We start from the raw sequence: 14883 nt of genomic DNA on the forward strand, positions 1-14883 counted from the left end.
GCAGATTGTCATGTGCCTCCAGAGGACTTTTTTTGTGAATAATCCTTGGCAATAGGTGCAGTGGAGATAATTTTGTGATTCAGATGTTTCCCTTGGTTGCTTGCGTGGAACCAGTCTTCCAGTGCCACTATTAAGCACCTCAACATTGTGTGCAAAGTTGCCTCTGTTTCTCAAATGTTCGAGGTGTAACCTTCTTTCCCTGGAGCCTTTGGGAAAAGCTATGGCTTGTGCAACTTCAGGTTTGTTTGTAATGAGCACGCTCCAAATGCCTGGAAATTTTTATGTATCCCTGTTTACAGTACAAACAGTACTGCTTTTTGTTGTAAATACGTGACCCATCCTGACTTTTTGAAACAGCAGGTATGACAGGAGAAACTTTAGGACATCTATCATCTGCAACTGAAGAGTAAGATACACCATCATCTTCTGCAACAGGTGTTGATGTGGCAGAGCTGTCGTCTTCACTTGAACGTCCAATTTGATCAGCTGACTGAGCCTCACCAATGCATTTAGTGCGACAGAGTGAAGGACTAAAACGTCGCCTTTTGGATTTATGAAATTTTTCATGCTTTTTTGTTGGTGAACGTCCCCTGTGAAGTCCCCTCTCCGTACATTTATCTTTACTGTTCTCCTTCATCACAGGGGGAGGTGAAACTGCAACTTTCTTAAAATGACAGAGGAGGAGTCTTTTCTGATCGTCAGTTTCCATAATTTCGCTTGTGTCAGTATCTTCAGAGTATTCCTCACTACTTTTAGGAACATATTCTTCTCCACTCTCATTTGATGAAGGGTCAAATAGGTCATCGGACTCCAAATTATCAAGTTTGTTCATCTAGAAAAAAAATATTCCAGAAGGAAAATAAATCTCAAATGGCCATTCTGGGTTTTTTTAAGTTCATGATTACTAAATAGTGTAACTTACCACAATGCTTTTGGTCCTTCTTAACTTAGGGATGAGCAAATGGTCTTCATCAGAAGAGCTAGTATCAGGTGAAGACCTTGAATGATGTTTCTAGAATAAAAAAGAAAATTGAGGAGTAAGTGAAATTATTTAACAAGGATAAAAAAAAAAAGTCCACAGTCAACACAACAATCTACGAGGAGGTTTTGGAAGACTGGTTCAATAAACAAGGTGTTCTTTGGGAATACTGGCAATAAAACCTGAACAAACCGGAACCTCATTAAAAAAACCTAAGAACTATTGTCCAGAGGAATATTAGAAATAATAGACCAAATTATGTAGATTACCTGAAACCTGCAATTAAAGCAACCATGACTTTACAGTGGATGTCGGTAGAACCATGTACTGATCACCTCTATGCCAGTGATGAAATATATCACACAAAAAAGACAATGACTGAGAATGAATCAAAACAGTATTGTCATGACCCTGGAATTTAAGTTTAAAAGTGTTTTTATTTGTCTTAATAAGAGACAGAATTTAGAATTTTCAATGTCTAAAAGGAATAATAACCATTATGAGAAAAAGGGGTTAGGGGATTAGCCTCTCATTTCTGCACCACTTTCATCTGCACAGTTTATCCAAGAAGACATAAAGATTGGCCTCTAAACATCCTTGTATAATAATCCCCGATACTGAACATACATCAGGTCATAAACCAAGTGTGAACAATGCTACTGATAGGTGGAAAAAAAAACAATTAAGTTCCAAAAAAGCAGAAAAAATTATGATAAATAAAAAAACTCTAACGGGTTTACTAACCCTAATACAAACGACCAACTACTCAACAACCTAAAACCATTGACTAATCAAAAGAGATAAAGCTGATGACTAGCTTGGTGCATTGTTGATTAATCGCTGCTGTCATGTTCAACTATGAAGCAGGTTCAGTTTACCAATGATCTGTTATTTACATAGCCTCTCATTCCTACACCACATTGACCTTTACTAAGTTTACCCAATAAAAAAACACAGGATTGCCTTCTAAACATCTTTGTATAACAGTCCCTGATACAGTGCATACATCAGATAATAAGCCAGGTGTGAACCATGCTACTGATAAGTGGAAGCAAACGCTATAGTTCCATAAAGGCAGAATAAATGATGATTAAAAAACCCTCAAACGGGGTCCTCACTTGTACTGTAAACCAGAAAAATGTGTGTTATCACAAACCAGCCATTAACTGTGTACAGACTACAGCTGCTATAGTCCCCACAATGACATTTGACCAGATTAGTGTGTGTTACTAGGACTCCTGAAGGAAACCTGTTCAATGAAGGACATTTTTTAACAATGTAAAAGTACTGAGATGTCTCTGAAAAACACAAGTAGGACTGATAACTGGAAGGCAGATGAAATGACGTTCAGGAAAAATTACCTTTTTCTCGGAGGACTTGGACGGACCTTGATCCGATGAGGCAGCATGCTCAACTTCGACAGCCTCGGTCACAGATGATTCTTTGCTAGCCTGTGGAAGAGGAAAATAGCCTCTTAATACTATATTTAAGTGCAGGTTTACTAACATAGAGGCAATCTAAATGACCAACTATGCGACAACCTAAAACCATTGACTAATCAAAAGTAATAAAGCTGATGACTAGCTTGGTGCATTGTTGATTAATCGCTGCTGTCATGTTCAACTATGAAGCAGGTTCAGTTTACCAATGATCTGTTATTTACATAGCCTCTCATTTCTACACCACATTGACCTTTATTAAGTTTACCCAATAAAAAAACACAGGATTGCCTTCTAAACATCTTTGTATAACAGTCCCTGATACAGTGCATACATCAGATAATAAGCCAGGTGTGAACCATGCTACTGATAAGTGGAAGCAAACGCTATAGTTCCATAAAGGCAGAATAAATGATGATTAAAAAACCCTCAAACGGGGTCCTCACTTGTACTGTAAACCAGAAAAATGTGTGTTATCACAAACCAGCCATTAACTGTGTACAGACTACAGCTGCTATAGTCCCCACAATGACATTTGACCAGATTAGTGTGTGTTACTAGGTCTCCTGAAGGAAACCTGTTTAATGAAGGACATTTTTTACCAATGTAAAAGTACTGAGATGTCTCTGAAAAACACAAGTAGGACTGATAACTGGAAGGCAGATGAAATGACGTTCAGGAAAAATTACCTTTTTCTTGGAGGACTTGGACGGAGCTTGATCCGATGAGCCAGCATGCTCAACTTCGACAGCCTCAGTCACAGATGATTCTTTGCTAGCCTGTGGAAGAGGAAAATAGCCTCTTAATACTATATTTAAGTGCAGGTTTACTAACATAGAGGCAATCTAAATGACCAACTATGCGACAACCTAAAACCATTGACTAATCAAAAGAGATAAAGCTGATGACTAGCATGGTGCATTGTTGATTAATCGCTGCTGTCATGTTCAACTATGAAGCAGGTTCAGTTTACCAATGATCTGTTATTTACATAGCCTCTCATTTCTACACCACATTGACCTTTACTAAGTTTACCCAATAAAAAAACACAGGATTGCCTTCTAAACATCTTTGTATAACAGTCCCTGATACAGTGCATACATCAGATAATAAGCCAGGTGTGAACCATGCTACTGATAAGTGGAAGCAAACGCTATAGTTCCATAAAGGCAGAATAAATGATGATTAAAAAACCCTCAAACGGGGTCCTCACTTGTACTGTAAACCAGAAAAATGTGTGTTATCACAAACCAGCCATTAACTGTGTACAGACTACAGCTGCTATAGTCCCCACAATGACATTTGAGCAGATTAGTGTGTGTTACTAGGTCTCCTGAAGGAAACCTGTTTAATGAAGGACATTTTTTACCAATGTAAAAGTACTGAGATGTCTCTGAAAAACACAAGTAGGACTGATAACTGGAAGGCAGATGAAATGACGTTCAGGAAAAATTACCTTTTTCTCGGAGGACTTGGACGGAGCTTGATCCGATGAGCCAGCATGCTCAACTTCGACAGCCTCAGTCACAGATGATTCTTTGCTAGCCTGTGGAAGAGGAAAATAGCCTCTTAATACTATATTTAAGTGCAGGTTTACTAACATAGAGGCAATCTAAATGACCAACTATGCGACAACCTAAAACCATTGACTAATCAAAAGTAATAAAGCTGATGACTAGCTTGGTGCATTGTTGATTAATCGCTGCTGTCATGTTCAACTATGAAGCAGGTTCAGTTTACCAATGATCTGTTATTTACATAGCCTCTCATTTCTACACCACATTGACCTTTATTAAGTTTACCCAATAAAAAAACACAGGATTGCCTTCTAAACATCTTTGTATAACAGTCCCTGATACAGTGCATACATCAGATAATAAGCCAGGTGTGAACCATGCTACTGATAAGTGGAAGCAAACGCTATAGTTCCATAAAGGCAGAATAAATGATGATTAAAAAACCCTCAAACGGGGTCCTCACTTGTACTGTAAACCAGAAAAATGTGTGTTATCACAAACCAGCCATTAACTGTGTACAGACTACAGCTGCTATAGTCCCCACAATGACATTTGACCAGATTAGTGTGTGGTTACTAGGACTCCTGAAGGAAACCTGTTCAATGAAGGACATTTTTTACCAATGTAAAAGTACTGAGATGTCTCTGAAAAACACAAGTAGGGCTGATAACTGGAAGGCAGATGAAATGACGTTCAGGAAAAATTACCTTTTTCTCGGAGGACTTGGACGGAGCTTGATCCGATGAGCCAGCATGCTCAACTTCGACAGCCTCAGTCACAGATGATTCTTTGCTAGCCTGTGGAAGAGGAAAAATAGCCTCTTAATACTATATTTAAGTGCAGGTTTACTAACATAGAGGCAATCTAAATGACCAACTATGCGACAACCTAAAACCATTGACTAATCAAAAGTAATAAAGCTGATGACTAGCTTGGTGCATTGTTGATTAATCGCTGCTGTCATGTTCAACTATGAAGCAGGTTCAGTTTACCAATGATCTGTTATTTACATAGCCTCTCATTTCTACACCACATTGACCTTTACTAAGTTTACCCAATAAAAAAACACAGGATTGCCTTCTAAACATCTTTGTATAACAGTCCCTGATACAGTGCATACATCAGATAATAAGCCAGGTGTGAACCATGCTACTGATAAGTGGAAGCAAACGCTATAGTTCCATAAAGGCAGAATAAATGATGATTAAAAAACCCTCAAACGGGGTCCTCACTTGTACTGTAAACCAGAAAAAAATGTGTGTTATCACAAACCAGCCATTAACTGTGTACAGACTACAGCTGCTATAGTCCCCACAATGACATTTGACCAGATTAGTGTGTGTTACTAGGACTCCTGAAGGAAACCTGTTGAATGAAGGACATTTTTTACCAATGTAAAAGTACTGAGATGTCTCTGAAAAACACAAGTAGGGACTGATAACTGGAAGGCAGATGAAATGACGCTCAGGAAAAATTACCTTTTTCTCGGAGGACTTGGACGGAGCTTGATCCGATGAGCCAGCATGCTCAACTTCGACAGCCTCAGTCACAGATGATTCTTTGCTAGCCTGTGGAAGAGGAAAATAGCCTCTTAATACTATATTTAAGTGCAGGTTTACTAACATAGAGGCAATCTAAATGACCAACTATGCGACAACCTAAAACCATTGACTAATCAAAAGAATAAAGCTGATGACTAGCTTGGTGCATTGTTGATTAATCGCTGCTGTCATGTTCAACTATGAAGCAGGTTCAGTTTACCAATGATCTGTTATTTACATAGCCTCTCATTTCTACACCACATTGACCTTTACTAAGTTTACCCAATTAAAAAAAAACACAGGATTGCCTTCTAAACATCTTTGTATAACAGTCCCTGATACAGTGCATACATCAGATAATAAGCCAGGTGTGAACCATGCTACTGATAAGTGGAAGCAAACGCTATAGTTCCATAAAGGCAGAATAAATGATGATTAAAAAACCCTCAAACGGGGTCCTCACTTGTACTGTAAACCAGAAAAATGTGTGTTATCACAAACCAGCCATTAACTGTGTACAGACTACAGCTGCTATAGTCCCCACAATGACATTTGACCAGATTAGTGTGTGTTACTAGGTCTCCTGAAGGAAACCTGTTTAATGAAGGACATTTTTTAACCAATGTAAAAAGTACTGAGATGTCTCTGAAAAACACAAGTAGGGCTGATAACTGGAAGGCAGATGAAATGACGTTCAGGAAAAATTACCTTTTTCTCGGAGGACTTGGACGGAGCTTGATCCGATGAGCCAGCATGCTCAACTTCGACAGCCTCAGTCACAGATGATTCTTTGCTAGCCTGTGGAAGAGGAAAATAGCCTCTTAATACTATATTTAAGTGCAGGTTTACTAACATAGAGGCAATCTAAATGACCAACTATGCGACAACCTAAAACCATTGACTAATCAAAAGTAATAAAGCTGATGACTAGCTTGGTGCATTGTTGATTAATCGCTGCTGTCATGTTCAACTATGAAGCAGGTTCAGTTTACCAATGATCTGTTATTTACATAGCCTCTCATTTCTACACCACATTGACCTTACTAAGTTTACCCAATAAAAAAACACAGGATTGCCTTCTAAACATCTTTGTATAACAGTCCCTGATACAGTGCATACATCAGATAATAAGCCAGGTGTGAACCATGCTACTGATAAGTGGAAGCAAACGCTATAGTTCCATAAAGGCAGAATAAATGATGATTAAAAAACCCTCAAACGGGGTCCTCACTTGTACTGTAAACCAGAAAAATGTGTGTTATCACAAACCAGCCATTAACTGTGTACAGACTACAGCTGCTATAGTCCCCACAATGACATTTGACCAGATTAGTGTGTGTTACTAGGACTCCTGAAGGAAACCTGTTGAATGAAGGACATTTTTTACCAATGTAAAAGTACTGAGATGTCTCTGAAAAACACAAGTAGGACTGATAACTGGAAGGCAGATGAAATGACGCTCAGGAAAAATTACCTTTTTCTCGGAGGACTTGGACGGAGCTTGATCCGATGAGCCAGCATGCTCAACTTCGACAGCCTCAGTCACAGATGATTCTTTGCTAGCCTGTGGAAGAGGAAAATAGCCTCTTAATACTATATTTAAGTGCAGGTTTACTAACATAGAGGCAATCTAAATGACCAACTATGCGACAACCTAAAACCATTGACTAATCAAAAGAAATAAAGCTGATGACTAGCTTGGTGCATTGTTGATTAATCGCTGCTGTCATGTTCAACTATGAAGCAGGTTCAGTTTACCAATGATCTGTTATTTACATAGCCTCTCATTTCTACACCACATTGACCTTTACTAAGTTTACCCAATTAAAAAAAACACAGGATTGCCTTCTAAACATCTTTGTATAACAGTCCCTGATACAGTGCATACATCAGATAATAAGCCAGGTGTGAACCATGCTACTGATAAGTGGAAGCAAACGCTATAGTTCCATAAAGGCAGAATAAATGATGATTAAAAAACCCTCAAACGGGGGTCCTCACTTGTACTGTAAACCAGAAAAATGTGTGTTATCACAAACCAGCCATTAACTGTGTACAGACTACAGCTGCTATAGTCCCCACAATGACATTTGACCAGATTAGTGTGTGTTACTAGGTCTCCTGAAGGAAACCTGTTTAATGAAGGACATTTTTTACCAATGTAAAAGTACTGAGATGTCTCTGAAAAACACAAGTAGGGCTGATAACTGGAAGGCAGATGAAATGACGTTCAGGAAAAATTACCTTTTTCTCGGAGGACTTGGACGGAGCTTGATCCGATGAGCCAGCATGCTCAACTTCGACAGCCTCAGTCACAGATGATTCTTTGCTAGCCTGTGGAAGAGGAAAATAGCCTCTTAATACTATATTTAAGTGCAGGTTTACTAACATAGAGGCAATCTAAATGACCAACTATGCGACAACCTAAAACCATTGACTAATCAAAAGTAATAAAGCTGATGACTAGCTTGGTGCATTGTTGATTAATCGCTGCTGTCATGTTCAACTATGAAGCAGGTTCAGTTTACCAATGATCTGTTATTTACATAGCCTCTCATTTCTACACCACATTGACCTTTATTAAGTTTACCCAATAAAAAAACACAGGATTGCCTTCTAAACATCTTTGTATAACAGTCCCTGATACAGTGCATACATCAGATAATAAGCCAGGTGTGAACCATGCTACTGATAAGTGGAAGCAAACGCTATAGTTCCATAAAGGCAGAATAAATGATGATTAAAAAACCCTCAAACGGGGTCCTCACTTGTACTGTAAAACCAGAAAAATGTGTGTTATCACAAACCAGCCATTAACTGTGTACAGACTACAGCTGCTATAGTCCCCACAATGACATTTGACCAGATTAGTGTGTGTTACTAGGTCTCCTGAAGGAAACCTGTTTAATGAAGGACATTTTTTTACCAATGTAAAAGTACTGAGATGTCTCTGAAAAACACAAGTAGGACTGATAACTGGAAGGCAGATGAAATGACGTTCAGGAAAAATTACCTTTTTCTCGGAGGACTTTGGACGGAGCTTGATCCGATGAGCCAGCATGCTCAACTTCGACAGCCTCAGTCACAGATGATTCTTTGCTAGCCTGTGGAAGAGGAAAATAGCCTCTTAATACTATATTTAAGTGCAGGTTTACTAACATAGAGGAAATCTAAATGACCAACTATGCGACAACCTAAAACCATTGACTAATCAAAAGTAATAAAGCTGATGACTAGCATGGTGCATTGTTGATTAATCGCTGCTGTCATGTTCAACTATGAAGCAGGTTCAGTTTACCAATGATCTGTTATTTACATAGCCTCTCATTTCTACACCACATTGACCTTTATTAAGTTTACCCAATAAAAAAACACAGGATTGCCTTCTAAACATCTTTGTATAACAGTCCCTGATACAGTGTATACATCAGATAATAAGCCAGGTGTGAACCATGCTACTGATAAGTGGAAGCAAACGCTATAGTTCCATAAGGCAGAATAAATGATGATTAAAAAACCCTCAAAACGGGGTCCTCACTTGTACTGTAAACCAGAAAAATGTGTGTTATCACAAACCAGCCATTAACTGTGTACAGACTACAGCTGCTATAGTCCCCACAATGACATTTGACCAGATTAGTGTGTGTTACTAGGTCTCCTGAAGGAAACCTGTTTAATGAAGGACATTTTTTACCAATGTAAAGTACTGAGATGTCTCTGAAAAACACAAGTAGGACTGATAACTGGAAGGCAGATGAAATGACGTTCAGGAAAAATTACCTTTTTCTCGGAGGACTTGGACGGAGCTTGATCCGATGAGCCAGCATGCTCAACTTCGACAGCCTCAGTCACAGATGATTCTTTGCTAGCCTGTGGAAGAGGAAAATAGCCTCTTAATACTATATTTAAGTGCAGGGTTTACTAACATAGAGGCAATCTAAATGACCAACTATGCGACAACCTAAAACCATTGACTAATCAAAAGAGATAAAGCTGATGACTAGCATGGTGCATTGTTGATTAATCGCTGCTGTCATGTTCAACTATGAAGCAGGTTCAGTTTACCAATGATCTGTTATTTTACATAGCCTCTCATTTCTACACCACATTGACCTTTACTAAGTTTAGCCCAATAAAAAAAACACAGGATTGCCTTCTAAACATCTTTGTATAACAGTCCCTGATACAGTGTATACATCAGATAATAAGCCAGGTGTGAACCATGCTACTGATAAGTGGAAGCAAACGCTATAGTTCCATAAAGGCAGAATAAATGATGATTAAAAAACCCTCAAACGGGGTCCTCACTTGTACTGTAAACCAGAAAAATGTGTGTTATCACAAACCAGCCATTAACTGTGTACAGACTACAGCTGCTATAGTCCCCACAATGACATTTGACCAGATTAGTGTGTGTTACTAGGACTCCTGAAGGAAACCTGTTCAATGAAGGACATTTTTTACCAATGTAAAAGTACTGAGATGTCTCTGAAAAAACACAGTAGGACTGATAACTGGAAGCAGATGAAAATGAACGCTCAGGAAAAATTACCTTTTTCTCGGAGGACTTGGACGGAGCTTGATCTGATGAGCCAGCATGCTCAACTTCGACAGCCTCGGTCACAGATGATTCTTTGCTAGCCTGTGGAAGAGGAAAATAGCCTCTTAATACTATATTAAGTGCAGGTTTACTAACATAGAGGCAATCTAAATGACAACTATGCGACAACCTAAAACCATTGACTAATCAAAAGAGATAAAGCTGATGACTAGCTTGGTGGCATGTTGATTAATCGCTGCTGTCATGTTCAACTATGAAGCAGGTTCAGTTTACCAATGATCTGTTATTACATAGCCTCTCATTTCTACACCACATTGACCTTTACTAAGTTTACCCAATAAAAAAAACACAGGATTGCCTTCTAAACATCTTTGTATAACAGTCCCTGATACAGTGCATACATCAGATAATAAGCCAGGTGTGAACCATGCTACTGATAAGTGGAAGCAAACGCTATAGTTCCATAAAGGCAGAATAAATGATGATTAAAAAACCCTCAAACGGGGTCCTCACTTGTACTGTAAACCAGAAAAATGTGTGTTATCACAAACCAGCCATTAACTGTGTACAGACTACAGCTGCTATAGTCCCCCACAATGACATTTGACCAGATTAGTGTGTGTTACTAGGTCTCCTGAAGGAAACCTGTTTAATGAAGGACATTTTTTACCAATGTAAAGTACTGAGATGTCTCTGAAAAACACAAGTAGGGCTGATAACTGGAAGGCAGATGAAATGACGCTCAGGAAAAATTACCTTTTTCTTGGAGGACTTGGACGGAGCTTGATCCGATGAGCCAGCATGCTCAACTTCGACAGCCTCAGTCACAGATGATTCTTTGCTAGCCTGTGAAGAGGAAAATAGCCTCTTAATACTATATTTAAGTGCAGGTTTACTAACATAGAGGCAATCTAAATGGACCAACTATGCGGACAACCTAAAACCACTTGACTAATCAAAAGAGATAAAGCTGATGACTAGCATGGTGCATTGTTGATTAATCGCTGCTTGTCATGTTCAACTATGAAGCAGGTTCAGTTTACCAATGATCTGTTATTTACATAGCCTCTCATTTCTACACCACATTGACCTTTACTAAGTTTACCCAATTAAAAAAACACAGGATTTCCTTCTAAACATCTTTGTATAACAGTCCCTGATACAGTGCATACATCAGATTAATAAGCCAGGTGTGAACCATGCTACTGATAAGTGGAAGCAAAACGCTATAGTTCCATAAAGTCAGAATAATGATGATAAAAAACCCTCAAACGGGGTCCTCACTTGTACTGTAAAACCAGAAAAATGTGTGTTATCACCAACCAGCCATTAACTGTGTACAGACTACAGCTGCTATAGTCCCCACAATGACATTTGACCAGATTAGTGTGTGTTACTAGGTCTCCTGAAGGAAACCTGTTTAATGAAGGACATTTTTTACCAATGTAAAAGTACTGAGATGTCTCTGAAAACACAAGTAGGACTGATAACTGGAAGGCAGATGAAATGACGTTCAGGAAAAATACCTTTTTCTCGGAGGACTTGGACGGAGCTTGATCCGATGAGCCAGCACTCAGCTCACTTCGACAGCCTCAGTCACAGATGATTCTTTGCTAGCCTGTGGAAGAGGAAAATAGCCTCTTAATACTATATTTAAGTGCAGGTTTACTAACATAGAGGCAATCTAAATGACCAACTATGCGACAACCTAAAACCATTGACTAATCAAAAAGATAAAGCTGATGACTAGCTTGGTGCATTGTTGATTAATCGCTGCTGTCATGTTCAACTATGAAGCAGGTTCAGTTTACCAATGATCTGTTATTTACATAACCCTACCGACATTCTACACCACATTGACCTTTAACTAAGTTTACCCAATAAAAAAACACAGGATTGCCTTCTAAACATCTTTGTATAACAGTCCCCTGATACAGTGCATACATCAGATATAAGCCAGGTGTGAACCATGCTACTGATAAGTGGAAGCAAACGCTATAGTTCCATAAAGGCAGAATAAATGATGATTAAAAAACCCTCAAACGGGGTCCTCACTTGTACTGTAAACCAGAAAATGTGTGTTATCACAAACCAGCGCATTAACTGTGTACAGACTACAGCTGCTATAGTCCCCACAATGACATTTGACCAGATTAGTGTGTGTTACTAGGTCTCCTGAAGGAAACCTGTTTAATGAAGGACATTTTTTACCAATGTAAAAGTACTGAGATGTCTCTGAAAAACACAAGTAGGACTGATAACTGGAAGGCAGATGAAATGACGCTCAGGAAAAATTACCTTTTTCTCGGAGGACTTGGACGGAGCTTGATCCGATGAGCCAGCATGCTCAACTTCGACAGCCTCAGTCACAGATGATTCTTTGCTAGCCTGTGGAAGAGGAAAATAGCCTCTTAATACTATATTTAAGTGCAGGTTTACTAACATAGAGGCAATCTAAATGACCAACTATGCGACAACCTAAAACCATTGACTAATCAAAAGAGATAAAGCTGATGACTAGCTGGTGCATTGTTGATTAATCGCTGCTGTCATGTTCAACTATGAAGCAGGTTCAGTTTACCAATGATCTGTTATTTACATAGCCTCTCATTTCTACACCACATTGACCTTTACTAAGTTTACCCAATAAAAAAACACAGGATTGCCTTCTAAACATCTTTGTATAACAGTCCCTGATACAGTGCATACATCAGATAATAAGCCAGGTGTGAACCATGCTACTGATAAGTGGAAGCAAACGCTATAGTTCCATAAAGGCAGAATAAATGATGATTAAAAAACCCTCAAACGGGGTCCTCACTTGTACTGTAAACCAGAAAAATGTGTGTTATCACAAACCAGCCATTAACTGTGTACAGACTACAGCTGCTTTAGTCCCCACATGACATTTGACCAGATTTGTGTGTTACTAGGTCTCCTGAAGGAAACCTGTTTAATGAAGGACATTTTTTACCAATGTAAAAGTACTGAGATGTCTCTGAAAAACACAAGTAGGGCTGATAACTGGAAGGCAGATGAAATGACGCTCAGGAAAAATTACCTTTTTCTTGGAGGACTTGGACGGAGCTTGATCCGATGAGCCAGCATGCTCAACTTCGACAGCCTCAGTCACAGATGATTCTTTGCTAGCCTGTGGAAGAGGAAAATAGCCTCTTAATACTATATTTAAGTGCAGGTTTACTAACATAGAGGCAATCTAAATGACCAACTATGCGACAACCTAAAACCATTGACTAATCAAAAGAGATAAAGCTGATGACTAGCATGGTGCATTGTTGATTAATCGCTGCTGTCATGTTCAACTATGAAGCAGGTTCAGTTTACCAATGATCTGTTATTTACATAGCCTCTCATTTCTACACCACATTGACCTTTACTAAGTTTACCCAATAAAAAAAAACACAGGATTGCCTTCTAAACATCTTTGTATAACAGTCCCTGATACAGTGCATACATCAGATAATAAGCCAGGTGTGAACCATGCTACTGATAAGTGGAAGCAAACGCTATAGTTCCATAAAGGCAGAATAAATGATGATTAAAAAACCCTCAAACGGGGTCCTCACTTGTACTGTAACCAGAAAAATGTGTGTTATCACAAAACCAGCCATTAACTGTGTACAGACTACAGCTGCTATAGTCCCCATGACATTTGACCAGATTAGTGTGGTGTTACTATCTCCTGAAGGAAACCTGTTCAATGAAGGACATTTTTTACCAATGTAAAAGTACTGAGATGTCTCTGAAAAACACAAGTAGGACTGATAACTGGAAGGCAGATGAAATGACGTTCAGGAAAAATTACCTTTTTCTTGGAGGACTTGGACGGAGCTTGATCCGATGAGCCAGCATGCTCAACTTCGACAGCCTCAGTCACAGATGATTCTTTGCTAGCCTGTGGAAGAGGAAAATAGCCTCTTAATACTATATTTAAGTGCAGTTTACTAACATAGAGGCAATCTAAATGACCAACTATGCGACAACCTAAAACCATTGACTAATCAAAAGTATAAAGCTGATGACTAGCATGGTGCATTGTTGATTAATCGCTGCTGTCATGTTCAACTATGAAGCAGTTCAGTTTACCAATGATCTGTTATTTACATAGCCTCTCATTTCTACACCACATTGACCTTTACTAAGTTACCCAATAAAAAAACACAGGATTGCCTTCTAAACATCTTTGTATAACAGTCCTGATACAGTGCATACATCAGATAATAAGCCAGGTGTGAACCATGCTACTGATAAGTGGAAGCAAACGCTATAGTTCCATAAAGGCAGAATAAATGATGATTAAAAACCCTCAAACGGGGTCCTCACTTACTGTAAACCAGAAAAATGTGTGTTATCACAAACCAGCCATTAACTGTGTACAGACTACAGCTGCTATAGTCCCCACAATGACATTTGACCAGATTAGTGTGTGTTACTAGGTCTCCTGAAGGAAACCTGTTTAATGAAGGACATTTTTTACCAATGTAAAAGTACTGAGATGTCTCTGAAAAACACAAGTAGGACTGATAACTGGAAGGCAGATGAAATGACGCCAGGAAAAATTACCTTTTCTCGGAGGACTTGGACGGAGCTTGATCCGATGAGCCAGCATGCTCAACTTCGACAGCCTCAGTCACAGATGATTCTTTGCTAGCCTGTGGAAGAGGAATAGCCTCTTAATACTATATTTAATGCAGGTTTACTAACATAGAGGCAATCTAAATGACCAACTATGCGACAACTAAACCATTGACTAATCAAAGAGATAAGCTGATGACTAGCTTGGTGCATTGTTGATTAATCGCTGCCGTCATGTTCAACTATGAAG

The 14883-nt window shown here is 38.9% G+C and overlaps 2 protein-coding genes across 3 annotated transcripts in view; one reads left to right on the plus strand and one right to left on the minus strand.

Annotated features, from left to right (window-relative positions):
* si:dkey-238f9.1 (chemokine-like protein TAFA-2) overlaps nt 1-14883 on the plus strand; it is a 171549-nt gene that overhangs the window by 15077 nt on the left and 141589 nt on the right. The gene's annotated exons all lie outside the window — the stretch shown is intronic.
* The window catches only part of LOC118567200, a 21071-nt gene continuing 6472 nt past the window's right edge, over nt 285-14883 (minus strand). Inside the window, exons 7-12 of the mRNA XM_036151675.1 lie at nt 12336-12361; nt 10029-10118; nt 8490-8580; nt 2341-2430; nt 923-1012; nt 285-832 (exon numbers count right to left, since the gene is read on the minus strand). Of these exons, the coding sequence (XP_036007568.1) occupies nt 2426-2430; nt 8490-8580; nt 10029-10118; nt 12336-12361 (212 nt within the window). The 3' untranslated portion in view covers nt 285-832; nt 923-1012; nt 2341-2425. The remainder of the gene's footprint in view (nt 833-922; nt 1013-2340; nt 2431-8489; nt 8581-10028; nt 10119-12335; nt 12362-14883) is intronic.

The sequence above is a fragment of the Fundulus heteroclitus genome, chromosome 20 (assembly GCF_011125445.2).
Source record: "Fundulus heteroclitus isolate FHET01 chromosome 20, MU-UCD_Fhet_4.1, whole genome shotgun sequence".
NCBI lineage: Eukaryota > Metazoa > Chordata > Actinopteri > Cyprinodontiformes > Fundulidae > Fundulus > Fundulus heteroclitus.